We start from the raw sequence: 25,224 nt of genomic DNA, 5'->3' as shown, positions 1-25,224 counted from the left end.
TCCATAAAATGCCATAAAATATAGGAGCCAGTGTATTAAAGATAATTACTGTTTTTAGGAAGTCTTACTTTATTAGTCTTTCAGTTTGCCTTAAAGTGCCTGGCCTTTGCTTTATTAAGATACATTCTGAATATCTAGGACAAACACTCTTGAGCATTGCTTCCTGCTACTCCAGTGTGAATGGCTTTCATGAGAACAGAATGTGAAATTTAATGTTGCTCCCAGTTACAGAGATTTAGTAGAGTCTGCAGAATATCCATTAGTTACTAATTAATGCTTGTAAACTGAGTGTGAGAAACAACAGAAAATTGCAATTATTGCCATGAGTTGTTCACACTCTTGTTATAGAACACTTACTAATACAGCAGTCCATATGCAGCTTTTTAAAGAAAGTGAATGCAGTGTGTATTAGTGTTTTTCAATTGGTTATTTTTTAAAATATTTTTTAATGCTGAGGGTTTATGTATGAGCTCTTCTGTCCCACTTATCAGTGGCAAGTTTTTGTTATCTTCAGTCATTTACAGCCTTGTTTTCCAAAACTGCCAAGTTCAGTTAATTTTCATATAGAGCTCTGTGTCTTATAATGTGATCAAATACATCAAGCTTTTAATAGGTTGGTTACCCTTCTTTTCTCCCACTTCTCCTACCACAGTCTGCTGTTGTCCATGTTCTGTAGTCTTTTCGTGGTGCAATGACTTAAAATGTGTGTATGCTTAGTTTCTACATTTCACCTAGAAAGCAACGGGTTACTTAAGTGTGCTAAATTAATGGCCTAATTGATTTAGCATAAGGCCATGCACTTCTGAACAAGTTGTGCTTAAAATGTGTGTACATCAGCTTCCTGATCTGTTACTGAAGGAAGATTAAAATGCCTTTCAAAGAGTGCGGTGATACCGCTGAGAGAGAAGCAGTGTTAGCTTTTACAAGGCATCATGAAGTCCTATACATTTCTACCTAATGAAGTAGTATAAAAGTAATACTGATTATTAGTGAGCACACTAGTGCTCTTGGAAATTGCAGGTGAGAATACCGAGAGGTATCAACCCCCTGGGCCCACTGCAGTTAATGTAAGTTCCTCTGATTTCAGGGGAAGCAGAACAAGTGTGACTTGTCAATTACAGACTGGCTGGGAATGTCCATGAGAAGGACTAGGCTGGGAAGTGTCAAAGTGGCCCTCAATTTTATGTCTCTTTCTCAGAGGGATAAGGCCTTAATTTAAGGCACCTAGGACATAATTCTGGATTTATGTTGATAAACAAGCTTCATTGAATGTTGCAGAGGTGGGAGGAAAAAAAAACCCATCTATGCTTATTTTTCTCTATAAACCTGTGCACAGTTCTGTTACTCTACACTCCTGATCTTTTGTGTGCTTAGCTTTTTTTCTGTTGATTTTTGCAAAGTACATGTGATTCTACATCAAATAAGTAGGTAATTTAAAAAATTTATTTTCTCTCTTTGCAGTTCAAGAGAAAAGGAAGGAAGAACATAATAAGATGTCACCTGAAGTGGCCTTGAACAGAATTTCTCCAGCGCTTTCCCCCTTCATTTCCAGTGTGGTCAGAAATGGAAAAGTGGGACTAGATGCTACTAATTGTTTACGGATTACAGACTTGAAGTCTGGGTGAGTTCCTCATCCAAAAAGAACACCCAACCCCTCACAGTTGTCTTTTCAGAGCTGAGTTTTATTAGGTGCATTTGTTTAAGCATTTTAAACACAGCTGGGCTTGACATACTAGTTGACATACTAGTTGACATACTAGCTACATTATTTTTTGTCTTGCTACCACTTTGCAGTTTGGGAGACTAAATTTGTCATATTTTTGGCAATAATTATCTTGTTAAGACACTCGCATCGCTGCCGCTTGATAGTGCTGGTTTTCAGCAGTGAGATAGCTGCAAACACCTCTTTCTGCTGTTTATCGCTTGCTTACTCGATTTTCTCTGTAAACCATAAACTGAAAGACAAATTCGTGTGACCTTACCTGTAATCATGAATAAGCCAAATCAGAACAAAAAGTAACTTTTCCTTTATCTGGCCTCCCTCAAGCTCAGTACATCAAGTGGCTATAGGGCCAAGTGTTTGAAGTGAGCTAAGCTGCTCCTTTTATTTTTAATTCTAGAAGCATTCAGATTAGTTTTCAGGTAGTAATAGAATTTTGGGATTTGCATATACAAACAGACTTTGGTGTATAACCTCTGTGAATAATACATGAGGAGAGTGAAATGTTTAGATGATGCATGTCAGAAATTGCTTTATTCTTATAGAGTTGGGCATCTAACGGCATCGTTTTGATTCAGGCTTTTTTTTTTTTTGTTACAGAAGATCAGAGAGTGAAATTACTTTTGCTTTAGATATACAAATCATCTTGTTTGTACAAACTACTGCTTTGTGTATAGTTTTGAATGATAGCATAATAAAAATAACAAAAGGAGCTCGGAACCACCACAAATCACTGTTGTTTAAAATGCAGTTCTGCTGAAAACTTTGTTTAATGTGCTTATGAAGGCTGTTTTATTATGGTTTCATGAAAAGCTTTGGAGGTGCTTTTCTGGTTGTAACAATGCCTTTTCAGGAAGGAGGTTTGCATTCTGGGGTAAGTTTGAAAGGAACCATTCCCTCCCTGTGAGGTGCTGGGACAGAGTACAGATTTACATGGAGGTCTAAGAAGCCATGACTTTGTTATTAGTGTTGACTGGCTTGACATTTAGGCTTGCAAATTACATAAGACAGGCTGAGCAGTTCTGCATCTGCTGCTGTCATTTCATGCTAGATCTTGCTTTCCCTTGAATTAGTCTTCTAGGAAAGCTGTGATGGGAGCTCTTACATTTTTCCAGTTGAGGTCTAAGAGAGGATTACAAAGAAAACTAGAGAGAAAACAGAACTGTTGGGAGGTAGTTAAGGGGTTTGCTCTCTACCTGCTGAATGCTTATGCTGCCTGTCTTTAAAGTAAGAGATTAAAATAATAAAAAGTGGCATTTTCTAGCTGACTCTTTTCACAGGTATTTTTAATAGGTATCTAAGGTTTTTGGCCACTGATCTTGCCAAGAAGATCTTGTATTTGCTTTGTTAAAACCTGAAAGTTTTCCAGGAGTTTATTCTTTAAAAAACTAAAAGCTGGCAGCAGCTGCACCTGTCACTCAAACCCTGTGATTCAAATTGTATAGTAACTCTGTTAACGTGGAGTTTACACACAAGTACAGCACCTGACAGAGGTTGTCTTATAGCTTGTTAAAAGACCCTGGCCCTAAATGCACGTGTTAGAAATACATTTTTCCTTGTTCTGGGACATAAGCATTAGCTTCATTCTTTGTTGAGTCTTTGTTTTAGCTTGAGGTTGTTAGGAGATGGAGTCAGGATAATCAAGATTCTTCATTTATTTCAGAATTATTTGAAGGTTTTCTTTCTTTGGTACAACTAGTTTATTAAAGCCATTGCTGTAAACAGAATTAATTAACAATTGCTTGAAATTTCTTTGAAATGTAAATTTCATGCATGTGTTTTTAGGAAAGATTTTTGTTTGTTACAAATAAATTGTTGGTTATTTATAACAGAAAATTTTGAATTCATGTGTCAATATGGAAGTATAAAATTCTCATGACTTAGTGCTTTATGCTGTCTCTGAACCAGTGAATAGTGCAGAATTACTTGCCATACTATGGACGAATCACAGTATTACAGGGATGTCCCATAACTCAGGATCTAGTTCAATGGTCTTCAACCTTGACACAGGAGTTCTTTGACACTCCACAGAATGTTTCTCAGAGTCTCATGTCAGCTGATAAATAGCAAAATCCCGAACCCACAGCCTCGTTAGCACATTTAAATTTGTTGCTGCATACTCACTGTTGAGGAAAACTTTGTAGAGCTTTGAGAGTTCAAAAATGAATTGAAAGCCATTGGCCTACTCTCCTCCCCTGTCCTCACATCACAAGATGATCCAAACCCCTGTATACTTTCACTTTCATTACATTTTTTATAAGGAAACAAAATAATGCAGACAAAATAATCAGAAGAGGCAAATGTAGGTTATATCAACATGAAGAAAGAGAACCGTGAGGTCATTGAAGTTGGACATAAATGGTGAGAAAATGGGAACTATTTTTAGAGGAATGGGGATGAAGTTGAGGATATCAATTGCAAAACTCCCATTTCAATGGGTTGAAATCAGCCTTTAAACTTAGAAAGTGGAACCAGGGAGGTTTAGATTAAACATGTTAGATTAAATGTTTGAAGTTAGATAAAGAGCAGTTCTTGTTTGCAAATGAATATGACCACTTGGGAGTACTATCAGTTCAGAAACTTTGCTTTTGAATAGTGACTGTACATTTACTCACATGTGACAGGGGTTGTACACACACTAGTCTAGGCTGTTAAAACCCTAGCCTAGCTTGAGTTTATTACAGAACATGCAAATATTTTCTGCTTTACCTGGTGTGTTACATGGAAGATTTTTAATAATAAATCACTACAATTTTACTGTAAACTCTAAAATCTTATAATATTTAAGGTAATCACCTCAATAGCTGTTAATTTTGAAAACAGAAGCATCTCTGAGCTTCTGGAGAGGAGCTATATGGTCGCTCCACTGTTGCATACAATACTGTTACTCTTAGAGAAAATTAGGAGTTACTGTTGTTACACACCTTTCCTAATGAATCAGTACTTTACAGTGTATAGCAAAATAAAATGTTCAAGCTGAAGATCCATCCGTTCTCATTTCTTAGGTTTTATAAACAGGAGCTGTGATTAACAAGGAATGATGGTAACATACTGAATAAAGTAATACTTCTAAGGCCTTGCCCACTCAGAGCAGGTTTTGACATTCTCAGAAGGAGAGGGTATTTCCTTTCTGTTTCACCAGTAGAAGATGGAGTACCAGATTTTATGCTGTCACATCAGTTGATTTTGATTAATAAATGGCAAACATTTTAAGCCTTTAATTATTTGAAAAGTCAATCCATATGTCAGATAGTTTTAGTGAGGAACTTGTTTTGCACTTATTCTGACTTATTGCTGAGATTGACAACTTTTGTTGTGCTTTATAAACTGGATTAAAGAGCTGATGTTAGATGTATGAAGTATGATGATATGTTAATTTGCTTTGCTTTCAAGTGTGGGAGGGAAATATGTCATAGTAAGGAAATCCTATTGTTTTGCAGTCTTTGAGTATGTAAATGTTTTATAATAATATGTTACAGTTTCATAATGTCTGTGTGTTTTACAAACTTATTAGACAGTACCAGTCTCATAAGACACATACATTTACATCTATGATTAGGAATTCAGAACCAAGTGCTATTTATAGAATTTATATGGCCCCTGCTGATGCAGACCCCTGAATGGAGCTCAGTAACATGGCATAACAGAAAAGAAAGAGACTTTGCAACGGAAATACTAATAAAAGGTTAGGTGGCCAAGTTTTCTTGTAAATAGGGCCCCACAGTGAACAAAAGTAGAACTGGGGTGTAAGGTCATGTCTGAAATATAGCACCTTAAGCAGCATTGATTCTGGTGATAAGAAAACCCTGGCAGGCGTCTGTGTTGCATTAATAAAAGACATTCTTCAAGATGACAGAGTGGATGAAAGCATATTTAACTCTTGCATAGGTTATTGCTTTGTTCTAGACCCAAAGAAAATACTGCTGCCACTTGAGTCAATGCCATTTATTGTATCATTCAGTTAATCTCTACTAGTGTCTCTTTGAAATACTGACCCATCTTAATTAGATATTAAAATCTACTCATAACCAACTGAATTGTGGCTGCAGCATTTTTCTTAGCATTTACACATATAATCATGGGAAAGATGTTGAATAAGGAAAAGTGATTATTATGTAGATTTAGAAATAGAGGATATTTTCCTATGTGAAAGGTGTTTAATTGTTGCATAATGTAGGATCCAGTTATTTAAGAGACTGCTGCTTTTCCTATGGTGCGTTACAAGAGTGAAAGACATAGTTGTGGTGGTCATTGCCTTTGAGAACTCTTTTTTTCCCCTACAGCTGTTCATCAGGGCCCATGCTTGAGCTTCAAATTATGCTGCAAGCCTATTCTTCTTACTCAACAAACTTGATTTTGTTTTTTTAAATTACTTTGATGTGTTCCACCAGGCAAAATTTCAAAATGAATACAGTGATTTAAAGCTGCATATATTAAGACTCTATTTTTTTAGATATCCACTCATAACAAAATTTTAAATTTCATATTTTCATGGTTATATTTATTCCATATTTATGAGAAGATTAACTGTGGAATTTTTATGTAAGTGGTTTGTAGTAAATCATCTTAGTATTTTGTTCTTTTCACTTGTCTTATTCACTATTGTTTTCTGCCTTTCTGCTTAATATTGGGCTATGTGTTCCTGAAAGAAACCTATAAGAAGAGTGGTCAAAAGAGTGTAATTATTTCTGGAGTAAATTTCAACATAAAAATTTATTATCAAGCTGAAATAAGATATTTATAACTTTATTACCCTGCTTCCTAGGAAGCAGCGATGATCTACTTTTTTTCTGTTATCAAGTAGACTGCAATATGCTTTGGTATTTCCCTTTCTTTTGGGCATTTCCCTTTTTAAAGTAAATATGCATTTTTATGTGCATATTTTGTGAAATAATGTTGATTTTAGTTGTGAAATACTATTATAGTACTGTAGCAGTTATTTAAAGCTTTGTCTTGGTCTTTTGCATTTGATTAATTTAAAATTAAAGATTCTACTTTAGTTACTTGAGGAAGGTTCATATCCATCATTCACATTGGTGTCTCTAGGTAATTTTTTAAACATGTTTACATATGAAGTTTAATGAATCTGACTCTTCTGAACACAGGTATAATGAAAACCTGTTTTAAAAACCAGCCATGTTTTGTGTAAAATGTGTGCTAGAAAGGATGTGGCAGTTTCTAGGAGGTGTGGTTTTACAAGTCCTTTACTGCAGTCGTGAACTGTTACCTTTTCACAAAGTAGGTTGTTTCATTCCAGTTTCTGAGGACAAATTCAGTTCTTCACTGCAAAGAATCTTAATACTAGAAGTTTATCTCTCAAGTAAAATGTAAAAGGCTGAAGCTCTGATGAGACAGTTTGAAAGAGTTGGTGCTGTGGAGCAGCACTTGGAAGAGCAGTTTTTCTGTGCTGGCTAAAAAAGACTTGACTGTCTCCAAGGTTGCACTCTCCTGCATTTGTTTCTAAATGATGAAAAAACAAAGGCAAAATGTCTGTCTGGTAAAAGGTCAAAGTGTAGGGCATACATTTGGCAATGGTTTTGTAAATAATCTCCATAAAGTTTGGCATTCTTTCTACATCAGTTTTAAATAAGGTGCTTGAAGTTGTTCAGAATAAAAAAGTTTGTGTTTGTCAGTTTCAAGTGCTATGAGGAAAGAAAGTGTTTTAAAAAGTAAAGGTAGCACTAGATAATTGCAGTAACTTGGGCTCTCATTTAGACTACATGCATCTTCCTGAGATTTTTTTCCGTTTAAATATTGTACAATATGTCTTTGCTGCTATTTTTAGATGGGTACAGTGAGTAGCTTCCTCTTGTTTGGCCTTGAAGAAGGTAAATGCAGTGTTTATCACTATTATCATTAAATAAAAATGAGAAGATACTATTTGATACAACTGTTTCTTTTCTGTGTAAAGAGAGCTACACATGATGTAGTACCGATAGTGTGCCAAATGCTATTGGAAAGGTGTACCTTAACAAGGTGTTTAAATGTGGTTTTGCTATCCGTATGTTGGGAATTCGTTGAATGTTTCTTGAAAATGGGGCTTGGGTTAGTGTAGGCCTATGCCCAGGTCTTTCTGTTGTAACAGATGTCTCTTATATCTTTGCATTGTGCATCACTACAGGAGAAAAAATTCCTAAGACTTTATTTTTTGTTATAAAGACAGGTAAAATCTAATAACTGGTATCCAGTCCAATTTCTTCACTTCCAAATCCTTGCATTTGCTTAATGTGAACTGAACAGAGCTCTAGTATGCCATGTGTCTTGGATGCATATTGCATTTCACCAAAAGCTGAGAACAGCTCACTTTTCTTTTTCCCTTCTCATTACTAAAGAAGAATACTTTTCTGGATAAGTGGTCAGTAAATTTCTCCAGTCTTACGTATGCAGTTATTTATTGCATGCCTGATTCTCTCATATGCAGGCATGTATACATGGCGTAACATTAAAAAGCTAATGTACACTTGTGATGAAGCTGAAGCAAAATATTACGAATTTTTGTTTTAGCCTTTTTGTTGCAGACATTGTCTGATGAGATTAGGGACTTTAAAAGCATAGGAGATGATCAGAGGCTTTATCCTGACAGACCAATATGCAACAGTGTTGAAGATCAATCTCGAGCATTGCAAAATAAGAATGAATCATGAAATATAATAATTAATTTTTTTAATCTGTTTCTTGACATACAATCTTAGGCATTTACCTGACATTGCACTCCTCAGAGTAGACATTCTTTGAAGCAGCTATTCTCTGTCTGAAAGTGAGCATTTCAAAGCAATACTTAGAGCTGTATGTGTAAACTAACAGAGTTCAGTTTGCTCAGTTTGATGTCTTTATTGAAGATACTAAGTTCAGTCCGTGAGGTACTCCTATCTAATCCATAAAAAAGTAAAAGTCAATAAAAGGGAACATGCTTATTTTGTCTTTCCTGAGAGAAGGGAATTTGTGTCTGAGGCAAACCACTCCACAGTGTAGGCCACAGGTTCTTTTCTCTGTAATCTGTGGTATATGGCTGAAAGAACAAAATTCGACCACTAGGGTTGAATATTTTTATTATTGTACAGTTAAAGAATCGCAATGATAAAACTTAGTTAATTAGGGGAAATTGCAGAATTTCATTATGGGAAAGAGACCAAAAAAAAAAAAAGCCAAATATAAAGCCCTCTAAACTTATATTGCCTAAAAAACCTGACCCCAGGTTCTCATGCATCACTGTATGCATCACTGAAATAATATCTTTAAACCAAAAATATGACATAGTAATGGCCATTCTGTTTTGGATGGTCAGTTCTTTTTTCACTAGAAAAAAGTGAAAAAAGTTCATAGGGCTACCAGTAACCATTCAAAATGTCTCCCTTTATAATATAAATAAGTTTATATTATTTCTTTCTCTCTTTTCTACTCCTTCCTCTAGAATGTTGATTTCAGTCTGTTCAGTAAAAGTTGGTAGGTTTTTTTCACACATTTCAGCTATGGATTTTTTTTTTGGGGGGTGGTGGGGTGGTGTGAGTAATACATGGTTTCATGTTCTTTGTTAAGAATTCTTCTGTACTGAGAATTTTTGTAACTAATAGACAGTGATTATCTGTCCTGTTTTCCAGGCTGCCATAAGTGTTAGTCATAAGCCTTAACTTAAACCCTATGAAAGTGATATGGTTTCAGGCCAACTGCAAACAGGCAATGAAGACACTTAGAAGGAATAATTTCCTCAGGGATTTGTAGTGGTGTAGTGTCTTCTGTGTACCTGACTTCAATTGTTTTAGTTTTAACCTGTTGCACATGGGCAAAATTCAGTTTTATTAGATAGATGCAGAAAGGGGGAGAACTTAGGGCTGTAGGGGAGGTGCTAGAAGTGGCATAAAGACAGCTCAAGGCATCTGTGGTGGGCTGGGGTCTCAGACTTTCAATAACTTAGGGTAGACTGGACCCTCTTTTCATGGGATCTGAAAAGGTAATGGTGCTTATAAATAGTCTTATCATTGCTGGAGGTCCTACATGGTTTTCTGTGCCTGCAAGGCTGATAAGAGATGAGCCAAGCCTAGCTCCTTCTGTGGTGCTGGGAGAAAACAGGGGCTGGACAGTGAGGGCAAGAACAAACATTTGCCGGAAGAGGATTTTTTTTTACTGTTATCAAGAGATGTACATGGAACTCCTTTCTTTAGGTATAGTTACATGGGACCATGGGGAGAGTGATGCTTAATCTTCAGCTTTATGGTGTCATCTTGAAAATAGTATTAGCACTGCTAGGGTGGCTGTGAACTGTGAGAATTAATGTGAGAATGAGAAGTTAGAGAAAGAAGAGGTGAACTGAGGGGTTCTAGAGTGAGACTTCTGGAGAAAATGTAATATGCAGCAATGTGGGGCTTGCTTCTGCAGGTGCAGTTCCACGGGGTGGTCTGTTGTAATTTTACCTGTGAAATTCCTTTGCCTTTTGATCTTTTTGGTCTACTACATATCTTTATTGTTGTAATTGATCTAAAATAATGCTAGAAATAAGAGAACTACTAATATTTTTTTTCAGGTTATCTTTTCGTAGGCTTTGTGCTGTGTCTCCAGTCTTGTAATATTTTATATAAATATACTTAATCTGAAGTTGCCCTTTTGAATATGTGTGCAACTGCAAACTATGGATTTATGTTCTAAATGTGGTGATCCTTGCTTGACCTAACTTTCATGTCCAAAGAACTGAATTCATTGTTGTATTAACATAAATTTCTCCTGAGAGTCTATAAATTAGGAAATCAATTAATATAGGCATCTGTGAACAAAAAGATCTGAAACTCTGAAATTAGAAGAAAACTTTGAAAGGGAAATGGAGAAGACATGGGATCACTGGATCCCATCTAATATCCATAGAATCATAGAATGGTTTGGGTTGGAAGGGACCTTGAAAATCATATCGTTCCAACACCCCCGCCCTGGGCAGGGATGTGACCCATTTAGTGTTTTAGTTTGTTAAAGGGAGAAAATATATAAACATGGGCTATGATTTTAGTCCTTGAGGTTTTTCCCTGATACCAATTCACTGCATTTTCCATATAAAATGAAATAAATTACTTAGAAAATGGATAGGGAGTCTTTATGGCTACTACAGCCAATAATGTGAGTAATGCTATGTGGCTTATTAAAGCAGATGTTTATAATAGCTCAGCTTTTGTGATGTGCTGTATGAGTATGCTTTTTCTGTGAACACTGAAAGGATATGAAACTCCAGGTGGTTGACTGTAATTTCATACTTGGTGAAGAATGGTTCTCTTTTAGAGTAAGCTAAAAGTAAAAATGTTCCCTGTCTGATTCTATTTTTCTTTCTCCAGAAATGGAGTTCACTTTAGTGAACAGTAGAAATAAAACATGTGATATGTTATTAGGTTGTAGCTCATTGCAAAGTAATAGATAATTGAATGGCAGCTGTGAAAATCTGAAACATGGTTTGAATCTGTCAGGAGGGGAGGGAGATGAAGTAAATCCAAAGGATGCATCTGCCACTCCCTCATACTCTTCACTAAAAATTTGCTTATGAGTTCCAAGAATTTGGGGTACAGCTGGTCTTCCAGTATAATGAAAGAGTGGCTTTTCCTTGTGTGAACATGTGACAGTTTATGATACTGCAAATTCACTAGTTTATTTACCTAAACATACTATACCAGGGTGTATGTTATTAGTGTTGTCCCATTGCAATTGTCTTTATTTCTGTTGAATTTTGGATCATTCCTTCATTAAAATTTCCATTTTCTCCTTCTATTTCATTCTTTTGAGGCATGTGTGTGCCATGTGTAGTCTTTAAAGAATTACATGCAATTACCAGAGTATAAAAGATCTTGCTTACAAAGGAAATCACTTTGATTATCAACATTCCTAAAGCATGTTTGTAAAATGTTTTGTTGAAAACTTTGTCAATGCTTAATTATTTTTCTTAATTAGCATCATCATTGGCTCCCTGAGACCCAGTAATAATGATCTCCCACCCTAAACTACAGAGGTTTTATGAATGGAAAGTTCTGAGATAGTTTCAGAGCTTTTCTTTCAAGTCCTCTTGCAAGTACAGTAGATGTGGTACTTCACTTTTTTTTTTTTTGTGACAGCACTTTCCAACCTGTCCTGCTATGGTGGCTGGGAAAAAACTGTTCGAAACCCAGCCTTACTAGGCTAAATGAGCAGGGAGATTGGTCTTAAAAAAATTCCAGAATCATGAGAAGTTTGTGTGTGTTTTAATTTAATGTAGAAGTTCTCTGAGTTTATTTCAATATATATATATAGGTGTGTTTCCTCTGTTTCTCTCAGAGAGGCTGGGCTGGACTTCTCCCTTCAGCAGAGGCAGCCATGTTTTGGCGACTGCAGAACTGCTGCCACAAGACCCAGGCAGCTCTGAAGGAGATTGGTAGTTCTAGAAGTCCCAGAGCTCTCCCCATCTCCCCCATCTCTTTGGCAAACCCTCACTCATATTTAGAAAACCTATGTTTTCTGTTAATATACAAGTGCTGTATTTGTTTTACTAAGATAGGCATAAGATACTTTTATATAGTGTTTCTAGTGAAAGCTGGCAGCTGAATTGATTTTCAACAGTTATTTGAACTTTACTTTTAAAGATCCAAATCTTCCTATAGGTGCAGAAGGGAAGTGAGGGGTTGTTTTTCTAGTATATATATGTTTCAGTTAATACAATGGACTTCTTACAAGAAAACATAAATGTATGTAAAAGAAAATCAGCATTTACAGTAGATGAAGGTTTTATTGAGGATACAGTTGACATATCTGGAGACACTTTGGAATTTCCCAGATGATAACTGTGGCTTGAAATATGCTGTTGCAATTATGGAATATCACCTATACTGTCAGGATTCAAAAACAACATCATAATCTTTATTGCAATGCCAGAAGTAGTCTTTGTCTATAGTTTAATTTTATACTAAGTTTGAAGAAACTGGATAGGGTACTAATAAGTTTTCTGAAAACTACGGGTTTATCTACCGGGAAGTTTTTTGAATAATTAGCAGTTGACTTTCATATTTTAACATTTTAATTAAGAGATGCATTTAAGTAGTGTTTAAATGTAACTGTGTTTTAATTTCCCAAAAGCAATGCTGTGAATATTTTAAGAGCAAGTCCCTCTCTCTCTAGTATGTGTAATACATATGTCTATATATGAAGGGAAACTGAAGGTGGAAGTTGGTTGACTAGCCCATCTCTCCCATTTCAAATTTTGCCTGGTTGACATAATTTTAGTTGGATCTGTTTGTTTTCAGGAGCAGCTGTTTAATACTCTAAATACTGTGTAGGAGCCTGTAAAGCTTTGTGCAATGCTGTACGGCTGCTGTGCAATGCTACCGCCTGATACAGTGTTTTGTCATCAGTGTCAATGCTCTAAAATGTTATTTTCACCATTTTTCTCTTTCCCGATCTTGCAGCAAACCTGTCACCTGCTAGCCTTCCTTTTATTCACCTCCATCCTCCACACACTTTAATTATTCTTAATGCCTCTGTACATGGCATACCCATCTGTTGTGAGTTCTGCAATTAATTCTTAATTAAATGGGATTAAATAATGTGTCTTCAAGGAACACTGGAGCAGATTTCCATCTACAAAAATTGGAGGAAATAAAAATCTGAAGGCATTGACAAAGGCTGTTCTACTAGATTTGAACACTGAGGTGCTTTGCTTAGCAAATGCCACAAAAGAGTTTTGGGTGGAATTTTGAGTTTGCTGCCTCTTATTAGTAACAAACAATCAACCTGTCTTTGCCTCTGAACTGCATTTGACTCTTGCTGGCAAAACCTTCAGCCTCTGGAACTCTGATTTAACTGTGTCCTGTCATTCCTAAAATAATATTCATTCTTAGGCTCTTGTATTATGAAGGTAACTTGACCTCCTTTCCCATAACAATATCTTTATATGACACATTTAGGAACAGTTGGAAGCATATAGTAGGTATGGTGGGAGGGGTTGGGAATGTGGCCACTGGTCAGAACTGACTTTGTGATGTTGCTTATTATTTGTGTGTGTGTGTGTGTTGGTTTTTAGCTGTGTTCTCCACTGAGGTGTCTCTAACACAATGTGAAGCTTTTTTGGCTTTTACACCAAGAGTCTGGTGAACAAAAAACAGTTTCTGTTTTCCAATGAAGTACTGATCCTCAAGAGAAGCAGCTGTAGCAGCCTAAGCATCACGAGATTAAAGGAAGCTTTTGCATCTCTGACTATTCAGGTTAGGCAGTGGCAATATTAACTTCCTGAAATTATGGAGGCTAAAATTCTTAGTCTAATTTGACTTTGCTATTGTACAGCAAAATCCACTGATGATTTGTCTTCTGATAGTAAAGGCAGTAAAGCCTAAATCTGTGTGATCTATGAAGAAAGAATGACTAAATGCAATGCATACTTTTTAATCAGTAAATATGATAGTCGTCAGATAAATCTTACGTGACTATTTGGGCTTACACCTATACCACAAATTAGAAAAAAGAAGAAATAAAAAGAACATTACTCATTTTCCTGTAGAGCTATTGGATTTCTGTTAGCAGTTCTGAATGTTTGTTACAGTTTTATATGGTTCTAAGCAGGAGATTTTAGGAGTGACATAAAAAACAAGCCTCTGACTGGAATTTTGGGATATAAACTGGTGGGTTTGGACAGAGGTCTTGATGGGTTTGGGTTTTTGTGGTATTTTTAAAAGTCTTTGGATAGAATAACCGTCCATCTCCTGACTTTCATGATTAAGGTGATAAACACTTGTGCTTTTGTTTTGTTGCAATCCCTTCAGTTGTCACAGAAGATAATTTTGGATAAGAACTTACCAGAGTTCAAATAATTTAAAACTGCTTCTCTTGGGAGTGCTTTCAAGTGGTGGTTTTAGAAAACTAGTTGATGGGAAGATGGTTCTGAAATGTAGGGTTATTAGAGTCCTCCATATCATTGTGTCTTCAATCCTGTAAAATATCAAAATGGCGTGTTTTTTTTAGTTTAAACAAAACTGAAGTTGTGTCAATTCAACAAAATAGTCAATCACAAATACACTGGTGTAAGAGGAAATCTTGCTCTTAAATTCAAGTGGAACTGTGTTCTTAAAGGCTTTTAGGATACTCTGATCCATTTAGCAGAAAAATATATATGGACTATACCTGTTATACACTGAGGCCTTATTCCAAGCAGCAAAACTGAATGGCTTTCCTGGTTTGTATTGTTATTATTGTTGGTTTTGTTGTTTTGTTTGGATAATCTTTTTTATTTCCTTTTGTGACTGGTAAAGAATTCTGAATGCTTACAACTAAGCATCTGGTGATGACAGTGACTTTGAGTAAGAATGTGTTTAGTGTGTTGTATTAACTGTGAAAGAAACCTTTTCCCAATAGTCACAGACAATCTGTAAGGTGCATCAAACACTCAGTGAAGGAATGTTCTACTTACCTCCTACTTGGAATAATTACTTCAGAAGGATGTAATGTTATCTCAATTTGAGTTTAATCTGCTGTATCTGCTCAAGGAACTTTGCTAAAATCTGCTCTGAAGGAGAACAAGGTGTATTCAGCTGTGCTTGCTGCATACTCAGTTCCATCTACCAATTTCCCACCATAGGTCTCAGCACAGCCCCTTTGAATAGGGCAATATGATTTTAAGCAATACCCTTCATGATATTCCTTGGTCCCAGAAACTTTTCTAGTTGATGATTCTTTGATATTTTAGTAGGGAAGCCATTATGGGAGATCTTGTGTTATAGCATTAATCATCTTATGAAGACTAAGATGTATCACTGCTCTGAGCATCAGAGCATTCATTCGTGCTTCAGTGGCTTTCTTACGTAAAATACTGATATTAATTAGATAAATAAATGCAAACCAGTGTAATATGTTGTCATGAATAAAGAGGGAGATAGCACACCCATATATCATAAGATAGAGCCAGCTTAGGACATTAATTTTCAACACCAAGTATTATTGTTCTATATGTCAATTCCCTGTAAAGAAAGGACAACAAATAATCTTTAAAAGGCTTAGTTGCAAGTCATTAATTTTCAAATGTTACTTTTGTGTAGACCACATTAAGAAAAATGATCACATTTCCAAAAAACAAAAGTCTTACATTCTGGAGAAGACAGAGGTCATGTTTCAGGGTCAGACATGTATCCAATTTTAAGTGGTTCTGTGTGTTAAGGAAATTCAAGCAGGAGATAATGTCCATAGTCAGGCCATAACTTGGGGCTTTCTGTTGAAATGAGGTCACACATAGAGTCCTACACGTGCCAAAGTTTTGGTTTGCCTTAGGAGTTTTGTTCTTTTGCTGTTTATTCTAAAAAGAAACTGCCTCCTTTCAAATGGATGTATATAACATTTCTGCTTGGTTGCTCAGCCTATTGCAGTTATTGGAGTCTCTTGTGCAGCCCAGCCAGAGCAATTTGGGGGGAAAAAAGTTAATACTGTCACTTTCTATCATTTCTAGACCAATAAAATTAAAAAAACATCTTTAGTACAGTATAATAATATAGGAAAAGCACTTAGTATTGCTTTTAGGGACATTTACCATTAAATAAAGCTTTTATTTTAATGTTATAGAATATTATACTTTCCGTAAGTATTTCCAAATGGCCCATTGTGCTAAAAGAAAAGATTGTAGGGTATTTGCAGGATCAGAAATTTTTGTGTCTGCTGAAAAGCTAACAACAGTGTAATTTTGATGGTATTTGAGAAGTGTCTCAGACTGTGACCTGTGATACTTTTAAAGAAATTTTCATTAAATATTAAATTATGTTGCAGAGATATTTTAGAACCCTTTAAAAAGGGTTTTCATGGTGCACTCTTTTTTTTTTTTGTATGCTTCCTAGAATTGGCCTTATACCTGTTGTAACTCATTGAAATTATTTGGAAGTAGCTAATAATGTCTGTATAGCTGTTAAATTCATCCACAGCCATTAAAATGCCCTAACAGTGAGCACTCCCATTTTGCTCTTCTCACCTATTAAAAAAGTGCGTATTAGAAAATAATTATATTCTCTTGTTTCTGTTGTAGTAAGGATTCCATATTTTGTATTCTTAAGTTGATTTTAATCCCAATAGGCTGGTGATGCTCACTTTTTTTGATAAGCCCTACCTAGGCTAAATTTAAAGATAAATAGTGCAACCATTAAGTCAAAACATATTTCATCTTTGGTCCTTTTGTCCAACATGCTGTATTCCCTTTCACATTTGCATCATCAGCAGGTTTCACAAAGCATTATTTCTTTTCCATCATCAGTCTTTCAATAAAATGTGAAGTATTATTCCAGCAGAAGGAAAATGAGTCAGGTCATTCTTCCTGGATGAAGCAAGATGTGAACTAATCCTTTTTAGAAACTTGCTTTCCATTCAAGTCTGCACATACCTGATGGTAGATAATTTATATCTAAATTATGTCTTTCTAGATTGCTTCTCATTATACTCTCACAAGATGTTGCAAAAACCTTTCTAAGGCAAAGACAGAACAAGATAGATGTGTTTCTTCCTTTTGATTTGAAGGGACAGTTATCTAATTTCTGTAGTGATACTGAAAAACATACGGTGTATTCTTGCTGAATCAGTGTGGGCTGTTAACTGCATGTGGCTCTTAATTGTATCTGCCTTAGATTCTAGCTGCACATAAACGGTTTGCTTATGTTTTCTAGTATTTTTGTGGAAACTCCATTTAAGTTAATTGATCTGTAGTTTCATGGTTGCTTCTTTTTGAGGAAGCTACATGCAGGCACGAATTTGACTGTAGTAATTGTAGCTCACTGAGTATAACCAGTCTGAAATTAGTGAATATGGTTTCCATAACTTGCAGTAGAAAGAGGGAAAGAGACTGTAGAGCCAGGACATGAGAGAAATGGCTCTCTGAACCATTTTGAGTATGTGAGTGAGAATCAAGGTTGTTCCATTTGCCCTGATTGTGCAGTGGGAGAGATGGGGCTGCAGGAGTTAAGATGTATTTTCTGACAAGGTAGGATGAGAATTTTTGACAATTTTCTGGCTTACCCACCTTACTGCTTTTGACTGTGTGTATAGCCCAGTAAATGTGGAGTTTGTTTCAATATGTTGTCAGTGGTGTGTTTTAGAGCTCTACCAGTGATCTAATATACGTGTAGTCAAGTTATTTTACCTTTGTCTGCTCTTATCACTCACTGTTTTTCCTAGAGTTGACCAGTGTGGGTTTGATTTTTAGGTGGTTTGCAACAATTATGCTGGGGCTGTGAACAGTTCTCAGTAATGTTAGGTTGGCAAGAAGATTCAGGGCTATCAAGATCCCTAGAAACATAAAGCAATGAACTTCTGAGGGCTTCCAGTGTTTTTGCTCCTGGTATTCATCATATGTCCAGCAGCCCACAGCAGAGACCATTCCTGCCAGTGAAACAATGTATGTCCCTGTTTCTTGTTTTGCAGCTGAGATTTTGAGATTTTTTTATTTGCAAATGTTGGTCTATGAGCTGAAAGCTATGAAAAAGTTGATCATCTCTGGCCTAAGCACGAAACAGTTTTCCAGTGATTTTTCTATTAATGAAATGCTCACTTACCACCACAAGGCCCAGCTACTGTTCCAGTGCTCTGGATCAACAGGAGAGTCACAGACCAAAAAGATAACATGCTCAGTTGTTACAGCCTCAGGTAGCTGATTCTGAAACTTGCCCTCTTGAAGGCTACTGTGAGACTTTTCCACAAGGGAAAACGTTAATGTTATAATAGGTAAAAAAGAAATAAATGTTGGTGGCTTAAAATTGAGATTGATCCCAGTTACATGGGTGGCAGAGAGAGCGAGCAGGTAACCATGTTACTGTGACATACAGAGTTGTGACTTGCAAAATTGTATACAAAGTGGAGAACTTGATGGCTTTGACTGACTAATTGAAGGCATTCTGATTACACATTCAAACCAGAGCATTTTGCATGTAGGTTTTTCTTTATAAAACGGGAGAGAGTTGGCACAAATCCTGACATGTCTTATGCTATTGTGAGAACTGCTGATCAAAACAGAATGGGTCTCCTGCATCTTTGCCACTTTTTATTCTTTCTCAGAATCATGAGTATTTCTAGTAGTCACAATATCTTTCCTATTAATCATTTGTATCCTGTAGAATAATGTTAGTGTTTGCTACTATCTGTAACTGCTTAGCACATTCTTTCTTCTCTTATCTTCATTTTTAGCTGTACATCCTTGACCCCTGGACCGAGCTGTGATCGTTTTAAACTACATATCCCTTATGCGGGAGAAACACTCAAATGTAAGTTAAAAAATCTTGTGTCTACATCTTGGCTTTTCTTTCAGTGTTACATGTCTCACTAATTTTCCTGTGTGTCTGTCTAACTTTATGAGTTTTGGGCTACATGTCTTTGTTGTTTTCTCTTAAAACTTCAGTTCCAAGAACACACAACCATCAGGAACATGTAATATTTTAAGATAGGTTTAAAGGCTTCTGTGAGACTACAGTTTTGAAAATGAGTTCTAAAAGCCAAAAGTCACAACCTGATATTTCTAATAAAATGTTATGACTAAGGCAATCTCATGACCATTTTTAGATTCATTTATAAGTTGTAAATGTTTTGTATTGTTTCTTTGTGTCTCTTTTAGGGATAATTCTTTATTAAGCTCCAATAAAAGTCTGCTATTTTATTAGGTATCTTTAAACAATGACTGGTATAATTGTCCGGATTAGAGAAATGTGAATTTGATTTCTCTGATTTAGTGGTATTGTTCAATCATCTTTATGCTTAGAGAACCTGTAGACAGCTAGTTCATTTACCCACTCTTAGTGTGTGTTTTGTTTGTCTTAGTTTGTGGGGTTTTTTTTTCAAAAGTTGAAAATAAAATTTACTTTTACATATTTTTAGAAGGTAACATTTTCTAAGCACTTGAACTGCTGAAAAGTGATTGTGCTGTTTTTATCTCTAACAGCTGAAAAATGAGAGTGGATGAAAAATTTTAGATAAAGTAAAACTAAAGGCTTGGCATTTATAGTTTTAGGACAACTCTGGTAAAGCCGTGCCTAGAGTACTATGTCCAGTTCTGGTCTGCCTGTTACCAGAGCAACATGGACATATTGCAATGAGTGCAGCAAAAGACTTCAAAGATGATCAAGAACTGGACGATTTGTTGTGTGAGGAGAGGCCAAAATAACTGGGACTTCTTAAGAAAGGAAGGCTCAGGGCAAATCTCACCCATATTTATAAATACCTGATGGGGATAAATGAAGAAGCCTGGCTCTACTCAGTGGTGGTCACTGAAGGGAAATGGTCACAAATTGAAATGTAGAAAATTATGTTCAAACACAATAAAAACTCTTGTGCAAGTGTGGTCAAAAAGTAGAACAGATTGTGCTCAGAGCTTGTGTAGTTTATCTCCATCCTTGGGGCCATTCAGGACCCAGCTGGAGCTCTGAGCTGAGCTTAGACTAGGCAGTCTCCAGTGGTGCTTTCCAGCCTTAGCTCTCCTGTGAGTCTGTGAAAGTATGCTGAGTGGAGGAGCAGGTACTTGGTGTGAACAGAAATGGTAAGCATTTAAAACACTGCTTTGATAGTATCCATTTAGACTGCATCATACATATGCTGTAGCTCTTCAAGACATTTTATATATTAAGAATTTTATTGTATTCCTTCTGCAGTTTTTTCTTTGGTTGTTTTCTAACACTGTCATGCCTAGGAGTCCTTATCCTTTATGAACAGAAATCAACACAATTAAGCTCCTTATATTCTAGAAGTTCATTAAAGCTTCCATTTGGCACCTGTAAGGAAAGTTGTCTTTCCCAGAAGCTGAAGTCAGAAAGCTTAGTCGGGTGCTCAAGAGAGGAGCCAGGCTCAAGTATCAGCCTATTGTAGCTACTATGACTTTTCTAAGTATGTGAAATTATGGCTCAAGAGGCTTACTAATTATTTTTTCTCAAAAAATAAAACTGGAAGATTTAAGTCATAGCTGGTAATTATTTTAAGACAAAAAAAGTGGTTCTGCATTTGTTCAGAAGTCTTGTGAATACTGGCTGTATTGTATGAAGCCAAATGCCCTCCCAGGTAAAACTTTTATTTAAAAATTGTGAAAATGTGTAGTAAACTCAACCTGTTGAGTCTTGACGTGTTCTGCAATGTGTAGTAGATCCACTTGAGTTTTGTTTGATGACTATGATCAAGTCAAATTATGTTTCACTGAATGACATGCTTTATAGAGTGGTATCATGTTCTATGGGACCATCTTATACAGGGCCTTGTTTGTACATTCTGAGAGATGTAAGTCTCATTTCAAGTAGAGGCTGAAGCTGTTCCTGATTCATAAAGGAAAATGGATAAAGTAAAATGCCCATATGCAAGTGCACAGACATAAAGACTATATTCATATATTAAATTACTGTAGTCCAATTAAAGTACCTAGAAATATGATTATGGAATATGCATTAAATTTCAGCATCAAGAAATCTGGGGTTTTTTCCCTCCGGTGTTCTTATATTTTTTGTATCATATACACAATTAAACAAAAAAAACCCCTACAGAGCATGTTATATATTTTAATAAAGACAACTGAAAATGGTGTAAACAAGTGTATCTTTTTCAGAGGTGTCCAATAATAGCTGTGAATTCAAGTAATAATAATCCTCCACATTTCAGTGATACATGTTTGTAAATGCTGTGAATCATTAAGTCTCACAGCATGTGGAATAAATAGTGATGTGAGCAGATTCAAGAAAGCTTTAATAATTTTGTGTTTAAATCTGTAAGGATGGCAGGGGAAGACAGCCATAATATGCAAACAGAGATGTTTAGATACTTTGTTGTAGGCTGTTGCTAGATATGTTATCTTTCAAGGGCAGAATATTTCTGCAAAGGAAAATTGCGAAATCTGCCAGAATAAAAAGATTGGCCGAACGCGTTCAGGATCTCCAGTGTATGGGCTTCAGATGTGGCACCAAATACAGGCTGAAGTGTGTAGTTCCTTTGTGGTTTGTCTTACATCCTCTTTACAACAGATTAGGTATTTGCATATCATCAATCATAACCGCTGCCACTGCACAGGCACCCTTGTAGCAATCCCAGTGTGTTGGAAACTGTTGGTGTGCAGCTTTAGGGAAGTGTAACTGCACGATGCAATCCTGTTTTCCAAAAGCCCAGAAAGTTCACAGCTTCTCGAAAAAGGAGAAAGTGTACTTGCAGGCAAGGCTAACTACCTGTAGTATAAAATAATTGTTTTGTAAACTTTGGTAGGAGCAAACATGTTGAGGCTTCAGAGTGGCTTGTTGGCTGTGTAATGGGCTTTCTTAAAGATGTCATGTTCACCTTACTTTTGCATGTATGCAGAGCTGCTGGAATCTTACACTGAAGAGTTACTCAGCTGCAGCCAGGGACAGGGACCTTGGAATTATCCACAATTTTTTACTGGAGAAAATACTATGCCAGTGTTAAAGATAAACTAGTTTGTCATACTAATTGTCTTCCATCAGACTTCAAGTGATGCTTTCAGGGAGGCACTTTTATTTTATTTTCTTCTGTAAGGGAAATATTTTTGTTTGTTTTCATTGTGGGAATATTTAGAAAACTTGAGCCTAGTCTTCCTTGACTGCCAGTTGAAATGTGAGATGGCCATATTGTTTTTATTAGTTCATCCAGTACTCAATGTTGTTGCATTAAACTCCCTGCTTTTCTCTGTATTTGGGTTTTTCAGAGTTCTTAATTGGAGTTTTAATTTCAGGAAGACTCTCTGTAATACCCTGTAAGAGATTGAATCTGTGTTTCTAGAACAAAATTTACTTTGTGTGGTATGCAGAGGTATCCTTTATTGCTAACTGGACCACAGTATCTGCTAGAAAAGTTCAGTATTCTTTCTGATCAAGTATTTGTGTATTTTGAAGTGAAGTGTTCTGTAACTCTTGCAGATATTTAAGTCTTAGTTGATAAAACATCAATGCAGACATCAGCAGAAATTGTCAGAATAAGCAGAGTTATAAGCTGTAACAGTCTTTATAATTAAAACATGAAATTTAGAATTAAATTACAATTTTTTTCCCAGAAATCCTTGGAATATCTTGGGTTTGGCTTTTCTTTTTCACTCAAGCTTTCATTGCTGCTTGCTAGGGAATCTGACTTTTTTTTCTTTTTTTTTGCTTTTTCTCTTCACATTTTCTTTTTCAGGCACTGATGCCTCCTTCCCTCTCTGACCTTGAGTGCTGTCATCTGGAATTTCACAGTGATTAAACAATGTGTTGCCCTTGCAATGCTACTATTCTCTGCGGCCTCTTGAACTCTAGTATTTTCATCTTCAGTCTGATTTTCACTGTTTTTATGTGAGTGGATTGTAACTCTGGGTTGTACTGCCACCATTTTGGTTTCTTTGATCCTGAAGAATGTTTCGTCTCATTTGAAGCTTAGTTTTTCATTTTTTGCTTCTGATTTTTGTTTGTTAGATTATTGCTCTTTTTGGTCATGGGCCTTAAAGGAGGAAATCAGTCTTGATGCCTAACCAGTCTAAGAATATTGCCCATAATACATGGTACAAAATTTTGTCTGTTTTTATTCCTGTGATGGAACTCTTTCAGTAATTTCACCCAGTCTTCTTGTGGATTTCTATTTTAAGGAAGTAATTAAGAACAAGCAAAAAGATAAATGTAGAGAACAGCCTGACCTTCTTATTGCCCCTTTAAAGGCCGCTTTGCCAAGTAATTTGCTAAGCACTTGTTTATTGTGCCAATAAACAATTGTAAAAATTATTTTTGAAGTTACTGTAAGATTTAAGAGTCTCGTAACTATATTGCTGCAATGCATGTGTTAGTGTTTTTTGCACCATTAGGTTATTTTACGCAGGCTGTAATTAGGTTGAGGCTCTTATGGGAAGGACTTCCTGGTTGCTGTAATTCAGATTATACTTAGGTGTTATCCTTACCTGTGTGATAAATGTTTTTTTTTAGGGTCATGCAACTTACCAAAGATTTTTCCAGGCAATATGTATTCTGAAGTTTGGCTGAGTCTTGCTTTACATGGCAGGAGTAATAAATCTTTTCCTCTCAGTAACCTGTTCATTATCTAATGAATGTACCTAATTAGAGTGTCAAGAGAGAGTGTAATCTTATTTCTTTGAATACAAAGTTTACAACAGTATTTCCCCCTTTAAAATAATCACTCTCCTCTTATTTGCCTTCTTTGTTCACTTTTTCTTATGTTCTAGACTTCTCTTGAGCAAGAAAATTACAGAAGATTTTTGTGGTTTTAAGTCTTAGTGTATTTCTTCATCAAGAGAAGTGACCTTAGAAGTATCTATGTACGAGTGTGGACTTACTGAGGCTCAAAAGATTTTATATTAGGTCTCCACAGTGGTATTGCCTAATGCCTTGCTACCTTGCTCTTTCCTCCCTTTTTTCACCTGCTTGGGCTGCCCACACTGGTGATGGTCTCAGGTCCATTTCCTTGAATCTATTTTTCCTTTGCTTTCACCTTTCCTTTTCTCACCTACCCAGTGTTTCTTTCTTAATTTCTCCAGTGTTGCCTGGCTTTAATTTCTACCAGTATCTTATCCCATCTTGAATTATCTGTTATTCTCATCTTTGTCCATTTCAATTCTAGTGCTAAGATTTCTGAGAAGACAGTTGCCCAGCTACAGAACTCCCAAGTTACTGAGATTGTCTTGATGCCTTCTTACTCAGTTTGGCATCCAGTTTACTTAATGATAATCCATTTTTACAATTTTTCCCACTTCACAAAATAACAGACTTTCTGTAGCCTTACAACTCTTTTTTTTCTCCTACAGCAATATTTGTCAGTAGAAGAAAAAAATTACCCACACCTGCAACCCTTTGTCCAAGAATGAAAATAACATCCTGCAAATTCATCCTATTTATTTCTGTCTTCTGTTGGACAAATGGGACTTGATTCACTAAACTAACTATAGGTGTTTTAACTCTGAGGTTCCCAAGAATACCTTGCTTGGCCTTTTCAGCTTCTGACCTACAGGACACTGATCTCTCTGAAAACCTTGTACTATAGCTGCCATAAATGTGCCCTGAGGCATCTCAAATGACTCTAAACAACTTGGTTTAATCAGCTTCACCAAGTTCATGGAGACTTGGTCTTCCACAGCCTTGTGTGCAATGGAGTAGCTAGAATTTCTTCTGGAGTGTCATGGAGCTGCTGTTAAGTTGGTTTGGTTTTTTCTAAAGCAATCAAATAATTTTTTTTCTAATTGTCCCTCTATTATGAGATAGTTTTGAGTCTTTAAGCTGACTTTTCTGCCTTTCCTTTTCTAATATCTTGATTTGCACATCACAGCAGAAATTAAGCTCAAAAACATCCTTTATTTGCAAACAGAATAGCCTGTCAGCAGCAGTACCACCGCAAAGTAGAATTACTCGTGTATCTTTTTTCAGTAGTAGAAGTTTCGTATATAACAAGTTTTATTGTAATTTCAGGAACTAATCTTTCTTGCCAACCAATTAGAAAAGGGTTCTCTAGGTATTATGCTATTGTTTTTGACTGAAAGCCTGAAGAGCAAATTCTTTAGTGTGGAATCCAGTGACAAGGATTCCAGGCACGTCTGCATTTAGTTA

General features: G+C 36.1%; 1 protein-coding gene across 5 annotated transcripts in view; it reads left to right on the top strand.

Moving 5' to 3' along the window:
- Window positions 1-25,224, top strand: part of BABAM2 (BRISC and BRCA1 A complex member 2) — a 160,340-nt gene that overhangs the window by 1,998 nt on the left and 133,118 nt on the right. For all 5 annotated transcript variants that reach the window (XM_064414502.1, XM_064414501.1, XM_064414500.1 and 2 more), the window contains exons 2-3: window positions 1,462-1,621; window positions 18,857-18,933. In XM_064414502.1, coding sequence (XP_064270572.1) covers window positions 1,494-1,621; window positions 18,857-18,933 — 205 coding nt within the window. In that variant the 5' untranslated portion in view covers window positions 1,462-1,493. The remainder of the gene's footprint in view (window positions 1-1,461; window positions 1,622-18,856; window positions 18,934-25,224) is intronic.

The sequence above is a fragment of the Passer domesticus genome, chromosome 3 (genome assembly GCF_036417665.1).
Source record: "Passer domesticus isolate bPasDom1 chromosome 3, bPasDom1.hap1, whole genome shotgun sequence".
Lineage (NCBI taxonomy): Eukaryota > Metazoa > Chordata > Aves > Passeriformes > Passeridae > Passer > Passer domesticus.
This window is presented reverse-complemented; position numbering and strand designations above follow the sequence as displayed.